This window comes from Ceratotherium simum, chromosome 30 (assembly GCF_057802395.1).
Source record: "Ceratotherium simum simum isolate JZ-2026a chromosome 30, ASM5780239v1, whole genome shotgun sequence".
In the NCBI taxonomy this organism is placed as follows: Eukaryota; Metazoa; Chordata; class Mammalia; order Perissodactyla; family Rhinocerotidae; genus Ceratotherium; species Ceratotherium simum.
This window is the reverse complement of record NC_141929.1, coordinates 35,626,223-35,647,741: the sequence shown is the minus strand read 5'-3', so window position 1 is coordinate 35,647,741 and position 21,519 is coordinate 35,626,223. Positions and strand designations below refer to the sequence as shown.

The following is a 21,519-nucleotide window of genomic DNA, read 5'->3' as shown; positions in this document are numbered from 1 at the left end:
CAGACCAACAGCAATGACACCATCACTCACGGAGCACTCGCCACGTGCCGGCCACTGTTCCGGGCCCTGTACACATATCATGCCATGGGCCCCTCACGACAATTCTATGAAGTCGAGACAATTATGATTCCCCTTCCACAGATGAGCACTGGACAAATGAAGCCCAGAGAGGTAAATAAATGTCTGCCACATCACACAGCTGGAAGGGAAGTGGCAATACTGGGTTCAAACTCCGAGTCCACTGCAGAGCGGATGTGCTTGCCGGCTGCACGGCAGCTGCTTCTCTGGGCTCCTCAGGGGAACACCACCAGGAAACACAGAGCTCAGTGTGGGTGCTCCTGTGGGCTCTGCGTGGCCCAAGGAGCCGCGGCAGCCTGCACTTACCCGGGGCACTGGCGACGTCTGGGTGCCTTTCCGGGGCCCACTGGTCTCTGGCGTGAGGTCGCGGTGGTCCACCTGCATATGGCTCTCCAGGTCCTCGGCGCTCTCGAACTTGACGCTGCACTCGGGGCAGCGGAGGCCGGTGCAGGGCCGCTCGGCGGGCTCGGGCGGGGCCAGGCCACCCAGCTGTCCGTTGGCGCTGCGGGCCATGCAGCCAGCACAGAGGCCGTAGGGGAGCCCGTTGACGTCAAGCTTCACCAGGTCCTGCTTGCTGCGGAACTCCTTGAGGCATAGGGCACACTTGTAGAGCTTCTGCAGCCCCTGGCCGTTGGGGGAGGACGCAGCCGAGCTGCCCGCCAGCTTCTGCATGTGGAAGGTGCCGTGGATCTTGAGCTCGAGCGTGGAGGTGACCGTCTGCATGCAGACCACGCAGCGGAAGCCCGTGAGCGAGTTGCGCAGGTCGGGGTGCATCTGGCAGTGCTCGATGAACTCCTCCTCGCTCTGCAGGGGCATCTTGCAGATGCGACAGGTGCCCGTGTCCAGGCTCTTGCTGTGGGTCACCTTGTGCTCGGTGAGCGTCAGCAGCGAGGGGAAGCGCTCGCCGCAGATGGGGCACATGTAGTGCTTGGCGGGGCCCCGGTGCGTCTGCAGGTGCTCCCGGAGCCCGTTCTCCGAGAAGAAAGTCCGCGAGCACACGTTGCACTTGTGGCTCCCCTTGATGAACTCGGCCTTCTTGCGCGAGCCGTCGTCCTCGCCGGGCCGGATGTTGTGGTCCCGCAGCCGGTGGTTCTGCAGCAGCACCTCCATGGTGTAGGCCGCCCCGCAGATGTCGCAGCCGTACATGGGCTCCGACGCGTCCACGTCGTCCTCGCTGGCCTCGTGGCTGTTGGGCGCCTCGGGGTTCTTCAGCAGCATGCCCGGCAGGTCAGGAGGCTCAGCCTTCTTGGCGGCGGCGGGGGGCACCCCGTTGGCCGTGCCGTTCTCGGTGGCAGCATCAAACACACAGTGCTTCTCCCGCAGGTGCTTCTCCAGCAGGATGATGGCGTGGAAGGCCTTGCTGCAGAACTTGCAGTTGTACTTCTTGCTGTGCGTGGTGATGTGGCACTGCAGCTCCACCTCGGTGCTGAAGGTCTCCCCGCAGAAGATGCACTTGTGCGCCCTGGCCGGGTTGCCCAGATGGCTGTGTTTGACGTGCACCTGCAGGTCGGCCTCCTTGCGGAAGTCCCAGTTGCAGGCCGTGCAGCGGTACATCTTCTTCTCGTTGCTGTGCTTCACGGCCAGGTGCACCTGGATGGACACCTTGGAGTCGAAGACCTCCTGGCACAGGGTGCAGTGGTACAACACGAAGGTGTGCATGTCCAGCAGGTGCTTCTGCAGGTCATCCACCGAGGAGAACTGCTTGTCGCAGCTCTCGCACACATAGTGGGTGGACGTGGTCATGTAATGCACCGTGAGGTGCTGCAGGAGGGCCTCCTGGGAGCCGAAGTCCTCTTTGCACTGGGGGCACGCCTGCTTCCGCAGCAGCAGCTCCAGGTGCAGCTTCAGGTGGGTCTGGAAGCTCTCGAAGTTGGAGAACTTGAGGTCGCACTGATTACAGGGATACTCGCCATTGGAGATGGAGTTGGCGCTCGCCGAGAGCCGCTGCCGCTTTGGGGACGACACCTCCACGTCGGACGAGACCGGGCTCTGCTCTGCCTTGGACTTCTTGCTGTGGGCCAGCGGAATGTTCTTGTGGTTCTCCTTGATGTGCTTGGTGAGCTTCAGGATGGAGCCGAAGATGGGTGAGTTGGTGCAGTAGGGGCAGGAGTAGACCTCCATGAAGGACTGCGTGGGTTGCACGACTGGAGACTCCAGCTTGGCACTGCCGACGCTGCAGTGGGCCTGCTGGATGTGCTCCGTGAGGGAGGACTCAGTCAGGAAGCCCATGGAGCACTGGTTGCAGAAGAAGGCGTTGTTGCCGTCGGGCGGGTTGGTGTTGGGGCCACAGTGGGAGATGCGGATGTGCTCCTGCAGGCTATTGATGTCAGCGAACATCTCGGGGCAGTAGTTGCAGTGGAAGGCAGAGATGTTGCCAAACTGCATCATGGGGTAAGCGTGGTTCTTGTGCAGCTTGCGGACGTGCTCGTTGAGGTTATAGAGGGTGGGCATGGAGTCCAGGCAGATCTGACATGTGTGGCTCTGCTGTGGCTTGTCCGCGTGGATGGTCTTCAGGTGGATCTCCAGCACGGCCAGACTGTTAAAGTCCCGCTTGGAACAATAGGGGCAGCTGTAGACCACCTTGGACCAGCCCTGCCCGTCATCCCGCATCTTCTTCTGGCCTCGCAGCGGCTTCAAGGTGGAGTCTGGGGTGGAGCCACGCTCCACGGAGGCACTGGAGTCTGGCGTGGCACTGCTCATGGAGGCCACGCTGCCCAGCACGGGGTCGGGGCTGACGCTGTGGTTGCTAGAGTCGGGCTGCCGGTGGCTGTCCAGGTGGCAGTAGACGCCCTCCACCGAGGAGAACTGCTCAGGACACATGGGGCACTTGTGTTTCTGGTTGGCGTGGGCTTGGTGGATGTGGGCGAGCAGCGCGTTCTCGTCGACAAAGACCTCGGGGCAGTGGATGCACTGCAGGTCGGCCTTCTCGGAGAGCTGGGGGTGGCGGGTGAGCACGTGCTTCTCCAGCTCCTCGGTCTGGCTGAAGGTGTCCTCACAGTAGTCGCACATGAAGTCGTCCTTCTTCGCCTCCTTCTCCGACTTGGCCAGATGCTCCTTGTTCTTCTTGTGGGCCTGCATGTGGCTCTGCAGCGAGCTGGTGGAGGAGAAGCCGCGCTTGCACACGGTGCACTTGAAGGGCTTGCTGGAGCTGTGGGTCTTCAGGTGGATCTTGAGGTGGTCGCTGCGGGAGAAGGCCGCCTCGCACTCGTGACAGTGGTACTTCTTGTCCCCCGTGTGCAGCTTGATGTGTCGGTCTCGGCTCCTCTTGTGCTTGAAGAGGCGGCTGCAGTAGGTACACTTGAAGGGCAGCTTGTCGCTGTGGATCTGCTCGTGCCTCTTCAAGTAGCTCAGGCGGATGAAGGACTTGTCGCAGAACTGGCAAGGGTACGGCAGGCCCGTGCCCCCTTCCTCCTCGCCCAGGCCGAGGTCACACCCATCGCCGATCATCTGCGTGGGTGACGCAACATCCTTGCTGGAGGGAGACGAGGCCACCCAGGAGAGCTGTGGGTCGTCGTCACCATCTGCAGGGGGAAGGCAGAGAGGAGATTAGAGGCAATTCCCAGGGCCGCCGAGAAACAAGGGCAGAGCCAGCTTCTCGACAGCTCGCGGGCTGAGGCTGTGCAGCTGGCCAACTGCTGCGGGGGAGTCGGCGGAGGGGGCCGGAAGCGAGTGGACACAAGGGCCTTCCAGTCTGCAGACGGGATGGCAGAGGGACAGCAGGATACAGAGAGGACGTGCCTTTCCCCTCAGCAACACCTGCTTGGGCATCGCTGGACACAGTAGCCCCCACGGGAGGTGAGGTCTCGGCCACTTCCCCGATGCGGGGTGGGGGGGCAGCCTGGACAAAGTCACCGGAAATGACCTCACGGACCATCAGTCCCACAGGCCAAAAGTCCCATCACCTGATCAAGACCTGGGGGCTGACTCCCTCTCCAACCCCTAGTCCTGACGGGAGAGCCCACCGGTCCTCAGGGGCACAGGAAAAACTTGGCAAGAAAATAAAATGCACTTTAATGAATTCGGCCATACCACATTCTTTGGCGATGGGGGCACTGACGAAGCTTAAACTGCTCCTTCAGGCAGCAGACAGACCCAGGAGGAGGAAGTCAGGCACAGGGCATCAGACCCAGAGCACAAACAGGAGAAGGGTCTGTGGGGCTCCCAGCCCAAACCATCTGAAGGGGGCTGTTTTCTTTGTTCCCCTTCCACCCCTGGATTTGCCCCAAGTCCACCCAGGACCCCGGGAGATGGTGCACTGATTAGAGGATGGACCGGGACCCAGATGGCCACAGAGCTCAGAGCCTAGCGGGCCTTAAATCCACCGTGGCAGACAGAGGCAGGCTCTCCTCGCACAGACACCCGGCGAGGCCCGCCCTCCCCAGGGATGGGGGCTGCCTCCCGCCTTCACTGGCCTGTCCAGCCTCAGAGGAAAACCGAACATACTAGGGGCTGGCCGCTTATGAAAAAACAAAGGCACACAGGACGCAGCAAATGAAACCGGTGAAGTTCCCTGAGACATGGCGGGGGCAGAACCAGGCCAGCCAGGGCAGAGCGAGTTCCTCGGCTCAAGTTTCTTGTTGGGTGGATTTAAAACTTAATAATGAATGAAACAGACTGCAGGCTGCTACAGGCAGGGGAGAGGGAAAAAAAAGCTCAGAATGGGTTGCTCTGACCTTGCTCTCGTAACCTCGAGGAAAGAAACCGCTGCCCGTGCAGCTCCGGCCCCCAGCCAGCCCAGCGTAGCCATCAGAGAAAGCCTCGTAGACCAGAGGCAGCCCAGGGCCTCTGCAAGGGAAGGGCAGGGAGCACATCCCCAGGCATGGGCAGGCACCGACACACACACCTGCACACATAAACACACACTCACCCATATGTTCACACACACACAGCTCACACACACATCACCCCCACTACTCACACACAGACACAAACACACACACACCTCCCCACATACAGTCGCACACACCACCACCTACAGTCACATCCTCTCACACGCACACACATCCATTCACACACTATCATTCCCACTATTGCTCACATGCAAACTTAAACATACACTAACACTCACACATGCCATCACACTCACCACACTCGCAGAGGCATGGCACAGACCCTGGGGGTCCTGCACCCCCAGGCTCTCACAGCTGCCTCTGCTGTGCCAGGCCAACCCCAAGACTTTAAGAGATAGCAAGCCCAGCTGGAGGGTGTTGAGGGGTCCCTCAGAGCTGGCTCTGAGCCTGCACCTAGGGCCCACCGGCCATCCCAGTGCCCACTCAGGCCCCGGCCCTGACCATGTGAAGATCTGCCTGACCCCAGCTGGCACCGCTTGGCAAAGCTGTGCCTGGAAGGATGCTGCTCTCCAAAGCTCCCAGCCCTGAGGCCTGCATCTTCTGGCAGCCTCCCCACCTCTGAACCCCTCTCAACAGCCCCCCAGAACACCCTCCCGGAGCGAGGGCACCTGCTCCCCTGGGGGCCTCACATTACAGGCCCTTCGGATGGGAAGGAAGGGCACAGCCGCTGCCAGCTCCTCGGATTAGATGTGGCAGGAGGCACCCCAGCCCCTGCCTGGTAATCCCCAGCTCTGGCCAGCTGGGCTCCGCGGGGCACAGACAAAGGGACCCAAGGGAGGAGACGGCTGAAGCTGGGGCAGCTGGGGACCTGCTCGGCCCCCGCCCCCTGGCCAGGCTCAACTGGCTTCTTATTATTTTGAAGTCTTAGCTCAGACTCACTCAAGCGGCCACAAAGCCCTTCCTGTGTGCCTGGAGCTCTGCTTAGCGCTTTCTCACAACCACCAGGGAGGCGGGCCCCTCCCACTGCACAGACGGGGAAACTGAGGCACAGCCACAGTGACTTTCCCAAGGAAATACAGCACCAGGACTGTCCACAGTCAGGCCCCTTGACCAGCGCCTGGACGAGCTTCCACAGGTCAGTTGAACAAGACCACACCTGCGTGGGTTAGAAAGGGAGAGGGAACCCACGTGTCCAGCCTCCAGTGCAGTCACGGTCTGGATCTCCTTTGAGCCATCCCTGACGGGGACGGCGGGGACCACCCTACTGTCTACACTTCAGGGAGGGGCCCAGGGAGGCCAGAGACATGCAGGCGCTCACAGGGCTAAGGAGCAGAGGGCACGGCTTGAACCAGGTCAGTTCGCGGGTGAGTGAGACAGGAAGACGCCTTGTCCGGAAGACCAAGCCTGGACATGTCTTTCTGCCCGAGTTCACTGGCTCCCAAGCCTTGCGTGCCGCCCGAGTAGGAGAGCAGACACCTGCACTCATAACCCTGCTCCTCTGTTTTCTCGCCCACCCCGTGAGCATTTCTCTTAACCTCTCAGACTCAGTTTACATGTCTGAAAAAAGGAAACCACTCACTGGGAGTAGATGAGAAAAATTAATGCGAAAAAGCATTATTATTCCATTTATGTAAAATGTCCAGACAAGGCACATCTGTAGAGACAGGGAGCAGATGAGTGGTTGCCTGAGGCTGGAGGAAGGAGCAGGGACGGACTGCAAATGGGCAAGAGGCAGGCTTCTGAGACCACGGAAATGCTCTAAAACTGGATGGTGGGGAGGGCTGCACAGCTCCGCAAGTGTGCTAGAAGCCATCGAATTGCTCGCTTAAGACAAGTCAGGTTTATGGTATGCAAATTATACTTCAATAAAGCTGTTAAACAAAACACTATTTGGCCAATAATAATAATTAGGACTAATTATTACCACTGGTGCTAATAACATTAGCAGCTCCACGTACTGAGCACGCCCCAAGTGCCAGCACTGTGCCGAGGGCTCCTGTTACCACAATTAACTTCTTTTCATCCTCACAACCATCAATAACATCCCATTTTTGAGCTGTGAAAGCTGAGGCCTGGAGAGGTGAATAACTCGCCCTCGGTCACATGCCAGATGCCCAGAGGTGTTCGGCCAGAGCACCTCGTGTCCCAGCGGTGCAGGACTCTCCTACCCTGGTCCCAGCTTTGAGGAGGAGAATCTTAACCTGTGGGTGCCACGGTCCCCAAGGGGCATTGTGGGACAGCCTGTTCAGCTTTTTTTTTCTGCAAACAAGTTTCAAAACTAAAGGAAAGCACATTATTCGGGGAGCGACAAACTGAGCAACTACTGAGATTATAGTCATCCGAACCGAAATGAACATAAGGCTCCTTCAACAGAAAAGGCCCAATCAGGGGAAACGGGCATGTGGACACACCACGTCCCAAACGCACAGGCCCCGTTTAAAGCTTTTATGCTAACAACATTTAACCTTAACCTTGGCGGCTGCTGTCCCGCCCCCTCAAATGCATTTGCTTTGTGGGCACTTAGCCTACTGCTCCAGGAGCGGGCTGGGGAGACAAGGCAGAGTCAGAGCGCTCAGGATGTGGGTGCAGGGCGTCGGAAGAGGAAGATGGTCTCTTTTCTTACAGCAGTAAGGCTCCCCTCACGCTGTGAGACACCACACACGCGCCGCTGTGACAGCCCACACCCTCTGCAGATGTGCAGAAAGGGAAGGAGTGCAGAAACGGAGCAAAGGCAATCTTAAAGTCCCCTTCAACTTGAACATTCCAGAACTCATGGAGAAGGCAGGTTCAAGGAAAGTCCAGCTCAACCAGCCACCTTTTGATTTCCAAATACATGCTTATATAGATTTTACTATATGCCAAGCATTCTTCTAAGAGCTCTCCATGTGTTAACTCATTCAACCCTTTCAAAAGCCCAACGAGATAGGTACTATTATTATTATTTCCATTTACAGGTGAGAAAACTGAGGCACAGAGAGGCTGAGTAACTTGCCCAGTGCCACACAGCAAGCAGGCAGTAGAGCCAGGATTCCACCCCAGTTAGTCTGGCTCTGAGTCGTGCTTTCCCTCACAATTTTACACCACGTCTGTCCTCTGGGAGGGGGCGCTGTCACACGAGAAGATCAAGTGGGAAACACTGACTAACCCCCCCCCCCTGGAATGAGTACAATAAATATAACGAAATGAGGAGAAAAATCACTTTCAAAAATGGAGATTAAAGTCATTTAAAAATGACTAATCCTGCAAAAAGGCCTGGTAGGAAATGGGTTATATGAGGCTTTTGCTGTCTGCTGCAGGAAGAGAACCAAAACAAGCATAAAAGAGGGGAGAAATTTCGATAAAAATTCAATTAACCAGAAAAAAGAACATGAACTGGGCTTCAGAAGACACCAGAGGCAGGAGCAGGGCGGATCCCAGGTTCGCGTGGCCACAGGTGGGGAATGCAGCAGGCTGATGCTGCAGCGTCCCAACACAACCTCAGACACACCTTGTCTGGGCGGAGCAAGTGGCCGCCACCCAGATGGCTGGAGCCTCAGCTCCATGGCTCCCCTGTCACAGAGAATCACGGTCGGGCTGCTGAGGAAGCCTGGACAGAGGAGGGAGAGGGGCTGGCCCATAGGCCCCCAGGAGTAAACCAGAAGGGGACCTTCCTGCAGTAAGAGGCACAGGCTGAGGAGGAAGTGAGCCCCCCGTCACCAAAGCTATGCAAGGGGAATAAACAGCTCTTGAAGGAACACTGGGAGGGTTCTCCGCAGCGGATGGGAAGGTGAAGAGTGATGCCCAGGCAGCTCCAGGCTTCTAGGACATCCCTGGGCTGGGTAGCTCCATTCAAGTGAATGAAATTGACCAGCTATTCCAGACCATGAAAGAAGGCTGACTCAGAGCAAGCAAGGCGGGTGTGGAGATGTGCTAGGGGCATAGGAAAGAGCGCAGGACGGAGAGTCCACCAGGCGACCCGGGCCTCGGCTGCCTCTGCTGTCATATGGAAGGTGAAACCTTGGTCTCCAGGGTCCCTTCCAGATGAACACGTGCCGCATAATGTTTCAGTCAACGATGGACTGCATATACGATGGTGGTTCCATAAGGTTAGTACCACACAGCCTAGGTGTGTAGTAGGCTGTACCGTCTAGGTTTGTGTAAGTACACTCGATGAAGTTCGCACAACGATGAAATCGCCCAACGGTGCATTTCTCAGAACGTATCCCGTCTTTAAGCAACACACGACAGTATAAAGGTCATTTCATACAATGTTCCAACCATCCAGACTGTCTTCGTGATAGCCACAAAAGGCCTGACAGTTCTTAACAAAGCCCCAAAAGGTCTCCTTGCCACTCACCATTTTCTTGGGAAAATGAAAATTGCCAGGCAGACAAGTTCACCACAGGAGGAAGCTCTGCAGTGCTCCAGGTAGAGCTTCCCCTTTGCCCCATCAGGAGCTCCAGGAACTGGGATCACTGTGGCCATTCCCCAGCTTAGAGAAACAGGACTCCGGACTCAGGAACCACTTATGCCAATCTCGTATGATACAGAAGGTCCAGAGAGAAAAATGAACCTCCAGGCATGGTAAATTCGTAGTGGCTGCCTAGAGTACTGTGTTCAGAAGGATTCTAAGGCCATATCTGGGCTCGGAAGAAGTGAGTGCTGAAATCAATTGGTGATAAGTGAGTGCTGAAATCAATTGGTGATGTCGGCCACGAGCAGAGGAGTGTCCAAGTGGAATGTTCCAAGGGCACTGAGCAAATTGCAGGAAGGGTCTCCTGACTCCCAGTGCTAGAGAAGAAGCCTTTAACCATCAGGTTTCCTCCTCCAAGAAGGGAGCTGTCCATCCTCCCTGAAAGGGAGGCCTTGGGGCTGGGTCCCCAAGATCCATTGTTCAAGCAGAGTCAATAGGCCTTGGGGGCCGGCCCCGTGGCTTAGCGGTTAAGTGCGCGCGCTCCACTGCTGGCGGCCCAGGTTCGGATCCCGGGCACGCACCGATGCACCGCTTCTCCGGCCATGCTGAGGCCGGGTCCCACATACAGCAACCAGAAGGATGTGCAACTATGACATACAACTATCTACTGAGGCTTTGTGGAAAAAAAAGGAGGAGGATTGGCAATAGATGTTAGCTCAGAGCCGGTCTTCCTCAGCGAAAAAACAGGAGGATGAGCACGGATGTTAGCTCAGGGCTGATCTTCCTCACAAAAAAAAAAAAAAAAATAGGCCTTGGAAGATGCCATGGAGCTGTGCTGTGGTCTGGAGAGGGGTCTCTAGCCAGAGAGAAGTCAGCTCAACCCTGGCTGAGGATGAGGCCTGCCCAAAGGGGGCACAAAGCAGCCTGGGCACCCTGGGACTGCAGGTCAATGCTCCCTAGAGCCCAGGTGACCAGAGCTGTGGCACGTGAACATGCTCGGGGCACACAGCAGACTGCACCTCCCAAAGAGGCAGCCAGAACCCAAACAGGTAGCTTCCCAGACATGAAATGCCACAAATTCTGCTCAGGGGGGTATCTGGGCGTATTCCTGATCTCTTCTTGGGAAACCAAATGTTTACCCATCCATCTCTCTGCCCCCTAGAAGCCTATGCACTGGAGGGAATGTGGATCTGGGAGGAGCCCTGGTCCCCAAAGGCAGCTGTTGCTGGGGGGAGGGCAGGGAGGAGCCTTAGGGAAGTCACCTTCCCCTTCTGAGCCATTGCGTGTGTGACAGCGTGGACTGGGCAACCTCTGAGGCCCTTGCCTAGGGCTGCTTCCAGCAAACTGTGATGTCAGCGCCCCTGCAAGGCCCACGCTCCCCCCACAGCAAACCTCCAGGCCAGATGGGGGCCTGGTTCCATGGTATGAAGCCCAGGAGGAGACAGGGCCACCAGGCCAGAGCTCCCAGGCTGGGGGTACATCTCACTGTCTCAATGCCCACCAGGGACTCACCCCCCGGAGGCAGAATCCAGTCTCAAACTAGACCCAGGGGCGGGGTTGGGAGGGCGAGGAGGACACAGACAAGAAGGGGACAGAGATTCTACCCCGTTCCTTGCCTCCCACCAGGTGCCAAAGCTGGCCATCCATCCCAGAATACGCCTCAACTCAAGTATATCCACCTGTGTAGAATCAACATCGGCACAAGGGGGAGGGGGAGGGAAAGTTAACAGACCATCACTCATCTTATGTCATAGACGGGGAAACTGAGGCCACACAGCAAGAAGCAGACAGGTCCAGGACTAAACTCATAAAAACCACAGTAGTTACTGTTTATGGGACATCTTCTATAAGCCAGGTCCTTTGCCAGCAATTTGTCACTTGATTCCCAAAACACCACTGTGAGATAGGTGCTATTACCATCTCCCTCTTTATAACTGTGCAAACTGAAGCTCCAAGGAGAGCAACTTCCTGGGCACATGGAGCTAGCAAGTAGCAGACATCCCTCTGCCCATTCACTAACCACTAGACTATACTGCCTCTCCAGGCCCTGAGCACAAGTTCACGGCCTGTCCCACTGCAGAGGCTGCTCCCTCTTTCTTGAGGCCGGCCACACAGCAGCACAGTGCCAGGCCCTATGGCTTGAGGAGGTCCCACACTCTACCATCCCACCTGCCCCAAGGCAAAGTCATGTCCTACAGTGGGCAAAGTCAGCGGTGGATTACAGGCCAGGCCGGCTCTGAGGCCAGGCACCAATGAAGGTAGCTGGCCTCCCTTGATGGCCGCTAGAGCAGGCTGCTTAAATAGCCTGTGCAGAACCAAACTGAGAGGTTGTGTAGGCAGAACCATGACCACCTCCGCCCCAAGGATGTCCATATCCTAATCCCCAAAACCTATGATTATGTTACATTACATGGCAAAGGGGAATTAAGGTTACAGGTGGAATTAAGGTTGCTACTGAGCTGACCTTATGATAAAGAGATTATCCTGAATTACCTGGGTGGGCCAAATATAATCATAAGAGTCCTTAATGTGGAAGAGGGAGGTATCAGAGGAGGCCAGAGCGATGCGATTGCTGGTTCTGAAGATGGAAGGGGGCCACAAGCCAAGGAATGCAGGCAGCCTCTAAACACCGAAAAACGATGGAAACAGATTCCCCCCTAGAGCCTCCAGAAGGGAACTCAGCCCTGCTGGCACCAAGATTTTAGCCCAGTGAGACTGGTGTCAGACTTCTGACCTACAGAACGGTAAGATGATAATTTTCCTTTGTTTTAAGCCACTAAGTTCATGGTGATTTGTTACAGCAGCAAGAGGAAACCAACACAGATGCTGGTTCCAGGAGTGGGGTGCTGCTATGACAAAGACCTGAAGGTGTGGAAGTGGCTTTGAAATTGGGCTGTGGGCAGCGGCTAGAAGAATTTTCAGGAGTATGATAGAAAAAGCCCACATTGCCTTACCAAGACTGCTCACAGAAATATGGATGTTAATGACTCTGCTGGTGAAGACTCAGAAAGAAGTAAGGAGTACAGTGGAGAAAACTGAAATCACCATAGAAAATTCCTAAACCATGACCAGGTGTTAAGAGAAACCTAGACGTTTAAGGCACTGACGGTGAGGCCTTAGAAGGAAATGAGGAACATGACACTGGAAACAGGAAGAAAGGGGTCCTTATGACAGACAGACAGAAAGCTTAGTGGAATTGCGTCCCACAGGTACGTGGAAAGCAGAACCCGTAATGCATAAAAATGGATATTTAGCTGAGATTTCCAAGCAAAATGTTGAAGGCATGGCCTGGTTTCTTCTTGCTGCTTCCAGTAGAGAGGAAAGAGATATATCAACAGAAGAACTGTTAAACAAAAAGGAACCAGGAATTGACAATTTTGGAAATTCTCAGCCTACCCAGGTTGCAAAAGACATTATAATTAAGAGATTCACTAACAGGAAAGCACGCTCTAGAGAAAAGGCTGAGGGTATAACTGTACGTTTTGCTAATATCTCAGAAAAATCAAAAAGTCAGAGTATTCAGTGACACAGATCCCTAGATCAAACCCGAGAGCATCTGAGAAATTTGGGGGCATTGCCCTAGAGCCATCTCAGAGGAAGCCAAAAGTAGAGACAGAATTATAGAGGAATCTCTTGTCTAATGGAGTAGATCCTCATGACACACACAGGAGACCCACCAGGCTCTTGAAAACTTTATACCAGTAGAAACACTGCCAGCTTGGACCAAAAAGGACAGAGAAAGTACAAAATGAATGAAGCCTGTCAGACCTCCAAATTCTACAGGCAGGAAACAGGCTAACAAAACTACTCAGCTGCAAACATTTTTCACACACACACACACACACACACACACACACACACACACACACACACAAAGATGCTCCAGAGGGCAAAACCTCAAGCCCAGAAGGCAAAGCCACATCCAGAGTGTAGAATTTTGAGCCCAGAGGGTGGGGCTATGAGCCCAGAGCACAGAGCCATGAGCCATAGATCATTATTGGACTGGGTTCAGACTCTGGTACTGTAAAACCACAGGCAAGTACATCCCCTCTTTGTGCCTTCATTTCCCCAACTCTTGAGAGAAGGGATGAGATGAATTGGTCTCTAAGAGCCTTGTCACTTTAAGAGTCTGTGATCAATTAGTGATGTCTGCCCTGGGTACAGGAATGAGGAATGGCAGGTGGTAGAAAATCCCAGTTTTCTGCTGTCTCCTAGCTTAGGTATATAAAACTCAGCACATATTTGTTGAGCCTGCTCTGTATGCCTGGTCCTCTGAGGGGTGCAGAAAGTACCTAGCATTCTTAGGTTTCTACGCTCCTGTCAACCTCTCTGTCAATTAGTCTCTGTCTAAAGTTCCAACTCTAAACCAATGCTTTGCCACTTCGAAGCACTTTGAAAGAAAAAACAAAAACCCCTTTCATCATGCAGTTGTCAGTCCTGCATCCAGATATGTGGGTTTCCTAAAGGGACAGACGAGGGTGTGGTGTAAAGGACGGAGGCCCAAGCCCTGGGAAATGAGGAATCAACCCTGGGAAGGAAGGGGATGAGGAAGCTAGAGGGTCTTTCCTCAGAGGCAGGCCAAGGAGCCCCATGGAGGCTACCAGAAGCTGATATGGCTCCACCTGAAATCTTAAATTAGAATTATGCTATTAGCAAAAATAACAGCAGCTCATATTCACCCTCCTCTCCTCCAGGGAGCTCAGAGTACCTTTGCTGATATGATCTCATCATCCCCAGTGAGGCCGCAGCCAAGGAGAGTGGGGATCATTCTTTCAGTTTGGGAAGAAAAAATAGGCAGCTTCAGGGCTCGGGGGTCAGTGGGCAGCACGGGGGTGGGGACTGGCATGCAGAGGCCAGCAGCCCAAAGCTGAGAGGAGGGAGAAGGCATTCTTGCCCTTAGGGGCTGCTTCTCCAGCTGGCCCTGGTGGGCAAGGAGTGGAATCCCATTCTCTGCCCCACCTCAAAGGGGCACCTGGCACACAGCCTCTGAGGGCCACAGACCTCCCAACAGAGCAAAGGCCATGGCCAGGCATGCCTTTCCCCAACTGGCTCTGGGGGCTGCTAAATGCCGTCTGACAGCAAATAGTTGCCACCAAGGCCCTTGATAAACCTTCCAGGGAGCCGAAACTGTCAGCATCAGCTTAAAGAGACTCAGTCAATTGCAGGGAGACATCAGCCCCTGCGAGATAGCGGAGCCATTGGTAAGAGTACGGGCTTGCTTAGATAGCTGCCACTCATTAGCGGTGTGACTGTGGGCAAGTTACTGCACCTCTCTGAGCCCTCATTTCCTCATCCATAGGATGGGGATAATAATTACGAAATGGGTAATGCATATACACTAAGCATTCAATAAATGTCGGCTAAAGAAAATGAAGGAGGTTACTAGTGTAACTTATACAACTATCAGTAATGGTAAATCCCCTCATCTATATGGCATTTAAAACTTTACACAGGGGCCGGCCCTGTGGCGTAGTGGTTAAGTGTGCGCGCTCCGCCACTGGCAGCCAAGGTAGGGATCCCGGGCGCACACCGAGGCACCGCTTGGCAGGCCATGCTGTGGCAGCGTCCCATATAAAGTGGAGGAAGATGGGCACAGATGTCAGCCCAGGCCAGTCTTCCTCAGCAAAAAGAGGAGGATTGGCATGGACGTTAGCTCGGGGCTGATCTTCCTCACAAAAAAAAAAAAAAAACTACATAGCACTCTCACACCCACTACCCCATCTGACACTGGAGCAACTCTGTACGGCTGTGATGGTGATGGTGGTGGTTATTCCATATTACAAGCAGGCTAGGTGCTGCACCACCAGGAATCCTGGGATGGGCCCAGCATCCCACCCATCAGTGTCCCTCTCTCACACTCAAGCAGCTGCCTTTACACAGCCAGTTGCATGGTCACCCCCCAAATGAGGAAACAAGACAGAGCGGTTAGGTCACACCCCGTTGTCACAAAGCAGATGGTAAATAGAGAAGCTGGGGGCTTTCAACTCCCAGCCCGGGGCTCCTAGCCAGCTGCACTGAGAGAAACGACGACCTGAGCAGGGGGACACAGACCACCACGGCTGTCCTCCCACAGGACAGTCGGGGGCCATCCAGTTACCAGTAATTTTGTAAAAATGCCAACATTTAGAAATCAGGGACTCTTGAAGATTTTTTTAAATCCACTTTCACTTCAGGCTTTTCTTGAAGGAGAAGGAGAACTGGGAGCACAGGCTCTGCGCCATCACTGGACCAGGTCTGCTCACTCGTCTGCTTGCCCAGACCCGCGGGGCCCCTTTCCCCTTCACATGGTGTCCTGGCCCTGGAGGCATCTGTGTCTGCTAGGTGGCCTAGTCTCCCAGTTCCCCCACATTCATTAACCTCCTTCAGTTTTACAGATGCAGAAATCTGCCTCAGTTTCCTCATCTGTAAAGTGGGGATAATAATAGTCCCAACTATAGAGTTGCCATGCAGACGAAATAAGTGAATATTTGTACAATGTTATATGCGAGAAATGCTCTATAGTGTATAAAATAAAAACAGTCACTGGCTCCTGGCTCCCGGCTCAACGTAAGGCCACAGGGCAGAGAGGGGAGGGAGAAGCAGGCAATGGTCACGATGGTTTGAATGGACGGGAGACAATGAGGGGTCCCATCTCCCCGAGTTCTGATTAACAACCAGGAGTGTCTAAGCTAAGGACCAACAGTTACCCCGTGCAGAAGATGGTTTTCAAAGTGAAGGGCACTGGACCTGCATAAAGGCCCAAGGGGTCCCCGCCATTTACAATCCCAGGACGTCCGAGTCAGAAGGCGCCTTCAGGAGCACTCAGCCCAACCCTCTCATCTGATAGACGGAGAAACGAAGGCACCAGCAGCCGTGCTAGGGCTTAGGCTTGGGTCTCCAGGCTCATGGTGGAGGGGTGGGGGCTGACATCTGACTCCCAGACACCTCTACCCCCGCACCCAAGGGGGGCTGCCATCCCCAAAGGCCGCTGAGCCCGCAGGACAGGAAGGAGGTGTCCGCCTTTCCCCTTGAAGCCTCTGACCTCACAGAGCACACAGCCTGCCCGGCCACTCCATCCCTTAGACAAATTTACTTAGCACTGATATTGAAAATGCAATTGAGCTTGAGTTTTATTGCAGAAATTAAACAGACCAGGAAAAAAAAAAAAAAAGCCAGCACTTGTAACTCACCCGAGAGCTGGCTGTGATGAAACTAGCTAAAGTGGAGCGTCACAATCAGCTCCTGCCAGGGAGGACAGCCCCCCAGTCAGCCCCTGCGAGAGACTCCCCAAAGATGGGGCACTTGTAGCCAGCGGAGGGTTTCTGGAAGGTTCTCCCATCAGCCCCCTGGCCGGGGCCTCCCTTGCACCCCAACATCGCCCTGCTCGCTCCCTCCCACGCGGGCGAGGAGAGAGGCTCCTGAAGTCATCTCCATGAGCTTCCACGAAACAGCACTACCAAGGGCCGGAGCAAAGGGCTTTCTGCTCAACTCAGAGAAAGCAAAATGCTTTCGGGGTTGAATCACTGTTTTTCTTTACTCCCTTTGGAGATCGGCAGAGCCCACATTCGGCCGTGTTCGTGGACGTGGGACTGGAAACAGCTGCGCTCTAATTACATGTAAAGTGTACCAAAACATCCCTTTTATCACAGACTGGAAATCTGTTAGCATCTGTCTCTCCTTTGTTTCTTCCACAAGATACAAGCTTGTTTCTACATTTTTCTCACCTGTAGCGGTGATTAAAATTCATTATAAATGAAAGGAGCGAACAGAGAAACAAGTTCCTCTGTGTACCGTTCTAAACTCAAATTAGAAACAGCTGTTTGCTAATTCATGCAGCGATGTTTTGTCGTGCTCTGTGAATCAATAATAACTCACCCTATCGCTGCAGAAATTTTTGGAGAATCCATAGATTTAACTCGGCGTTGGATTCTCCAGCAGGACTGCGGCCACAGAGCCCGAACCCGCCTTCGGGCAGGCGCAGGGGACTCGGGGTCTGCCCTCTGAGGACGTCCACACTGCCCGACAGAGGACCCGAAACTCAGAAGCACCCGGCGCCTCTCCCCCAGACCCCGGCCTTGGCAGGACCAGAAGGAAACCCCAAAACAATCTCCTCCTCTCTTCCCCTCCCCCGGAACCACCAAAAAAAAAAAAAAAAACCAACTCTGATTAAACACAAACCGCACACATCCTCCAGCCGCCGGAGGGAACAGCAAAATTAAAAGTCTAATTGGTACCCGGAACAATTTAAAACTATTAAGTATAGGTGAAGCTCCTCTGTAAGAAAATAATCCTTTGATTGGGATTAAGCTTGTTTGGATAGCATTCTTCCCTTCCCTTCCCTTTCCTTCCCTTCCCTTCCCCATGTTTAGCTGCAGAAGTCAGAGCTACGATCTGGAAGTCCTCGAAGCTTCTGAGAAGTGTTCAGGCATCTCCTCTGCCAACTTTAGGGAATGGCGTATGTGGCATCCAGAGGTGCGCCTCCATTGGAGGCTTTGAAAGGAAGTGGATTTTCTTTTTCCTTTATGGGGAGGGAGCTGAGCAACACATGTGGAAGCCCGAACTGCCACCGTGGCACACCAAACCTGCTCTGTCCTGGAACAAACACTTGTCCTTTAAGACACTGCCTCCAGGAAGCCTTCCCTGACTCCCTCTGCCACCATTGGTACCCCTTCCTGACCTCAGGGCACTACCATCGGGCCATTTCTCACCCTCAATTGTGGCTCTTTGTATCACTGTCTATTTTTGAGTCCTTGGGATGCCCCTGTGTCCCCTGCATGCTTTCAGGTCTGGGACGTGGTGACACTGAGCCCTTTTTGAACTTCAGACTAGAATCACCTCCGAGCCCTACCCTGCAGCCACCAACCACAGAGCCCTGTGTGTGTGTCAGGCATGGCACCAAGCTCTTCACAGCTTTACCTCATGAAATCCTCACCTCTGTCCTATGCAGTGACCACCATTATTTCCCCACTATACAGATCAGACACCTGAGACTCAGAGGGGGCATGGGCCCTGAGTTTCACAGCAGTTAGTTAAGGGAGTCGAATGATCCCGTATTTCTTCAGAAAGCCATCAATGCCCCCCACTGTCATCAGAGAGCATGCCTCACCGGGCCCAGCCTCTGATCCTTGGTTCAAGCCACAGTGCTCACCAAGGGTGCCCCTCCACTGGACAACTCCCACCCAAAACCAACCTAGGGCCTGGCTCCTCCCATGTCCCAGAGCATTCCGGGGGCTCCTGCACCGCTAGGAGTCAGGCCCTCATGTGGTGGAGTTTGTCTGGGTCTAAGGAGATGGCGTCCCACGCGTCCTGGGACTGCAGGGTGCGGGCACAGACACACGGCTCATGCTCACCTGCAGGGCTCTGGGGAGCTCTCCCTCAGGGAAGGCTGGTGGGTGGCCGACAGCTCAATCCCAGCAGCAGCAGGAAAGGGTGAGCACGGAGGAGGTGCCGTGCTGGGAGGCGGGGGGCACTCAAACTGGGCTGGGAGGAAGGAATAGGCTCTCCTCTGACCCGTGTTCCCCAAAACATGGGAACTGCCCCATGGTTAGAACCCGTCATGATATTAGGGTCAGCCAAGACGGCCTTTGATAACACTGACACACAAAGCAGGCAAGGCAGGGGCCCTCCAATGCCCTTCTCAGCCGTCACCTCAGGCCGAGGAGAGTCTGCATTAGGTTGTGTCTGCAACTCCTCGCCCACAGTCCAGCAGAGGGAACAGACCCCGGGCTCAGCCCTTCCAAAGAGCAGCAGCTTCTGGCTGGAATAACTGGAGGGGGGTTTCCTTTGGGTTTGTTTTTAGTTTACTTTTAAGGTTACTGTCTACTTACAGCCAATAATACTGAATTTCCATTTGCAGAATTAAGTAAATGAATTAATTTCCAAAAAGAGAACTGACTTAAAAATATTAGGTAAAGCATAGCACCAGTTGTCCCCAAACGTTGCAAAAAGCATGGCAAAGGGGTACAGAGGACCAAAGCCTGGGACACCCATGTGGGAGTGAGTGTGGAAGTCTCCATCGCATGGTCAGTCTGGGCATTTGCCCCTGAAATTATTTCTCGTCCCCAAGCCCACACCACTTTCCCTTGCAGAGCAGATCTAATTAAAGCCCTGAATGTGAAATGGGCGAACGACGCAGCCCCCTGGGACTTCTGTTCATCTGATCCAGGGCAACTCTCCCTCCTGCCACTGTCCCCAGTTAGCTGGGGACTCGAATCAAAGGTCTCCTGAATCAAAGGTCTTCAAACCCCACATTCCATCTACACGGCAAACCCTTCTGATACCAGACTAAGCAGAACCTGATGAGGCAAGGTGTGGGTCATCAAACTCCCACCTTGCTCTCTCCCCATAATGTCCATATCTGGGCATCTTCTGAGGCTCTGCATGGGCACGAAGAGCCCAGGCTGAGCCCCCGGTCCTGGCTCAGTCCTTACCAACCCAGGTGTGTCCCAGCCCCAATCCCTGTGACACCCCACAACCACACCCAGGGAGCTGGGTCCCCGGGACCCTGGGGGATGTCGCAGCAAACTCAGCCCCCCGCTCCTCCAGGCAGCAGATGTGAGAGAAGGTGCCAAGTATGGGCGAATACCTGTCCTATTAGCCTGTTGTCACAGCAGGCCCAGCCTTGGCCGCCCCCGACCCCTCAGGCCTTGCTCCCAGTCCCCAGAGACCACCACTCAGCTCTCTGAGCTCACAGCAACCTGGGCAGGTGCCAAGGGGAGGTCACGGGCAGGGCATCTGGGTGGGGCCTGAGCCAGGCTCAGGAGGTCTCTTCAGCTCAGTGCTCCCCAACGGAGGCCCCAGGAGCCGTCAGAACTCACCGACGCAGGAGCTGCCGCGCCCCCTCCAGGTCTGGCTGGCCCCGGGCAGAATGCAGCACAGCCCATGGGACTGGTCCAGGGCCTTTCCCAGCCCCCAGCGGCTGGACCAGCGCCGGACCAGCACCTCGGTTCTGGGGCTGCTTCCAGCCCCAAGCAGCTGTGTGACCTTAGGAAAACCCTGGGCCCCTGGGCTCCCCTCACCTCATCCACAGAAAGCAGCTGGTACAGGTGGCTTTCTTACTGGACGTGCAAACAGAGAAGTGCTCAGTGAGGTGAAGAATGAGCAAGCGGATGAACAGACGACCAAATTCACATTGTAATTTTCACAAACCCCAGTGTCAGAGAAAACCACACAGTGCCCCTCACCTAGAGCTCCAAGCTTACAGCAGACACTGAAAACTGATTAACGTATATCATGTATGTACACACATGCATATAATATGTGGATAATAAATGACATTTATTACGTGCTAAACATTGGAGTGTTTGCTCCATGCCACACCTGTTGACTCATTTAACAGTCACAACAGGCTGACGAGTTATAATTGCCAGCCCCATTTTGCAGATGAGAAAACCGAGGCTTACAAAGGTTGATTTACATGTCTGGGGCCTCACAGGTCAGAAGTGGCCGAGCTCGGCTTTGAATTTGGGTCACCTGACCTCTTAACACCTGTGACGACCTGTCACTTGTGCTCTTAACCACTGTGGGACGCGTGTATGAATCACCACATCTAAGGGAAAGAAACCGAGTGGTGACACCCGCCCAGAAGCAAGAACACCTCCCCATGGAGCCAGCCTCACTGAGAACCCAGGCTGGATGCCCCACCAAGAACCCTGGGGGGACGTCCAGAGCGGGTCCACACTTTCACCCTAGACACCTCTCAGGGGGCCACACTTCTCGGGCTGGGGGGTCAGACTTCCAGGGACAAGGCTCGCACGCTGTCTGACCTCGAAGCACAGCTCCGCTGCTTTCCGGCTCAGTTGGATCCACCAGCAGCCCAGCTCAGGGTCACCCCCACACCTGGAGGACCGTGGACCCTCCGCGTCTGGGAGGACTGCGGCACTCCCCAAAACACTGGTGCTTTCGCACCAACGGTGTGCCAGGTGCCTCTCAGCATCTCAGTGAGCCAGTCACGAGCTTGGTCCCGTTATACAGAAGAGGACACTGAAGGATGGAGAGACAAGGGGCTCGCCGCACAGGCGCTTTTGGAGCGTACAGCACAGCCGTCGGCCCCCGGTTTCGGCCGCAGCCACAGTGGACTCCGAGCCCGGCCAAAGCCCAGCCCACGCTCTGTCCTCCAGGTGTCCGCCTCCTCCAGCTCGGCCCAGAAGGTGAGGAGTTGACGCCCCCAGAGGTGGCCCTCAAGGGGGAACTGGGCCAGCGGGCTCCTTCAGAGCCCCTTCCTGGGCGTCCTGCAGGTGCACGGAGGGCCCCGCTGAATCGAGCCCCGGGGTCACAGGA

General features: G+C 54.9%; 1 protein-coding gene across 1 annotated transcript in view; it reads right to left on the bottom strand.

Moving 5' to 3' along the window:
* ZNF423 (zinc finger protein 423) overlaps positions 1 to 21,519 on the bottom strand; it is a 321,245-nt gene that overhangs the window by 134,656 nt on the left and 165,070 nt on the right. The window contains exon 4 of the mRNA XM_004431589.3: positions 385 to 3,599. Coding sequence (XP_004431646.2) covers positions 385 to 3,599 — 3,215 coding nt within the window. The remainder of the gene's footprint in view (positions 1 to 384; positions 3,600 to 21,519) is intronic.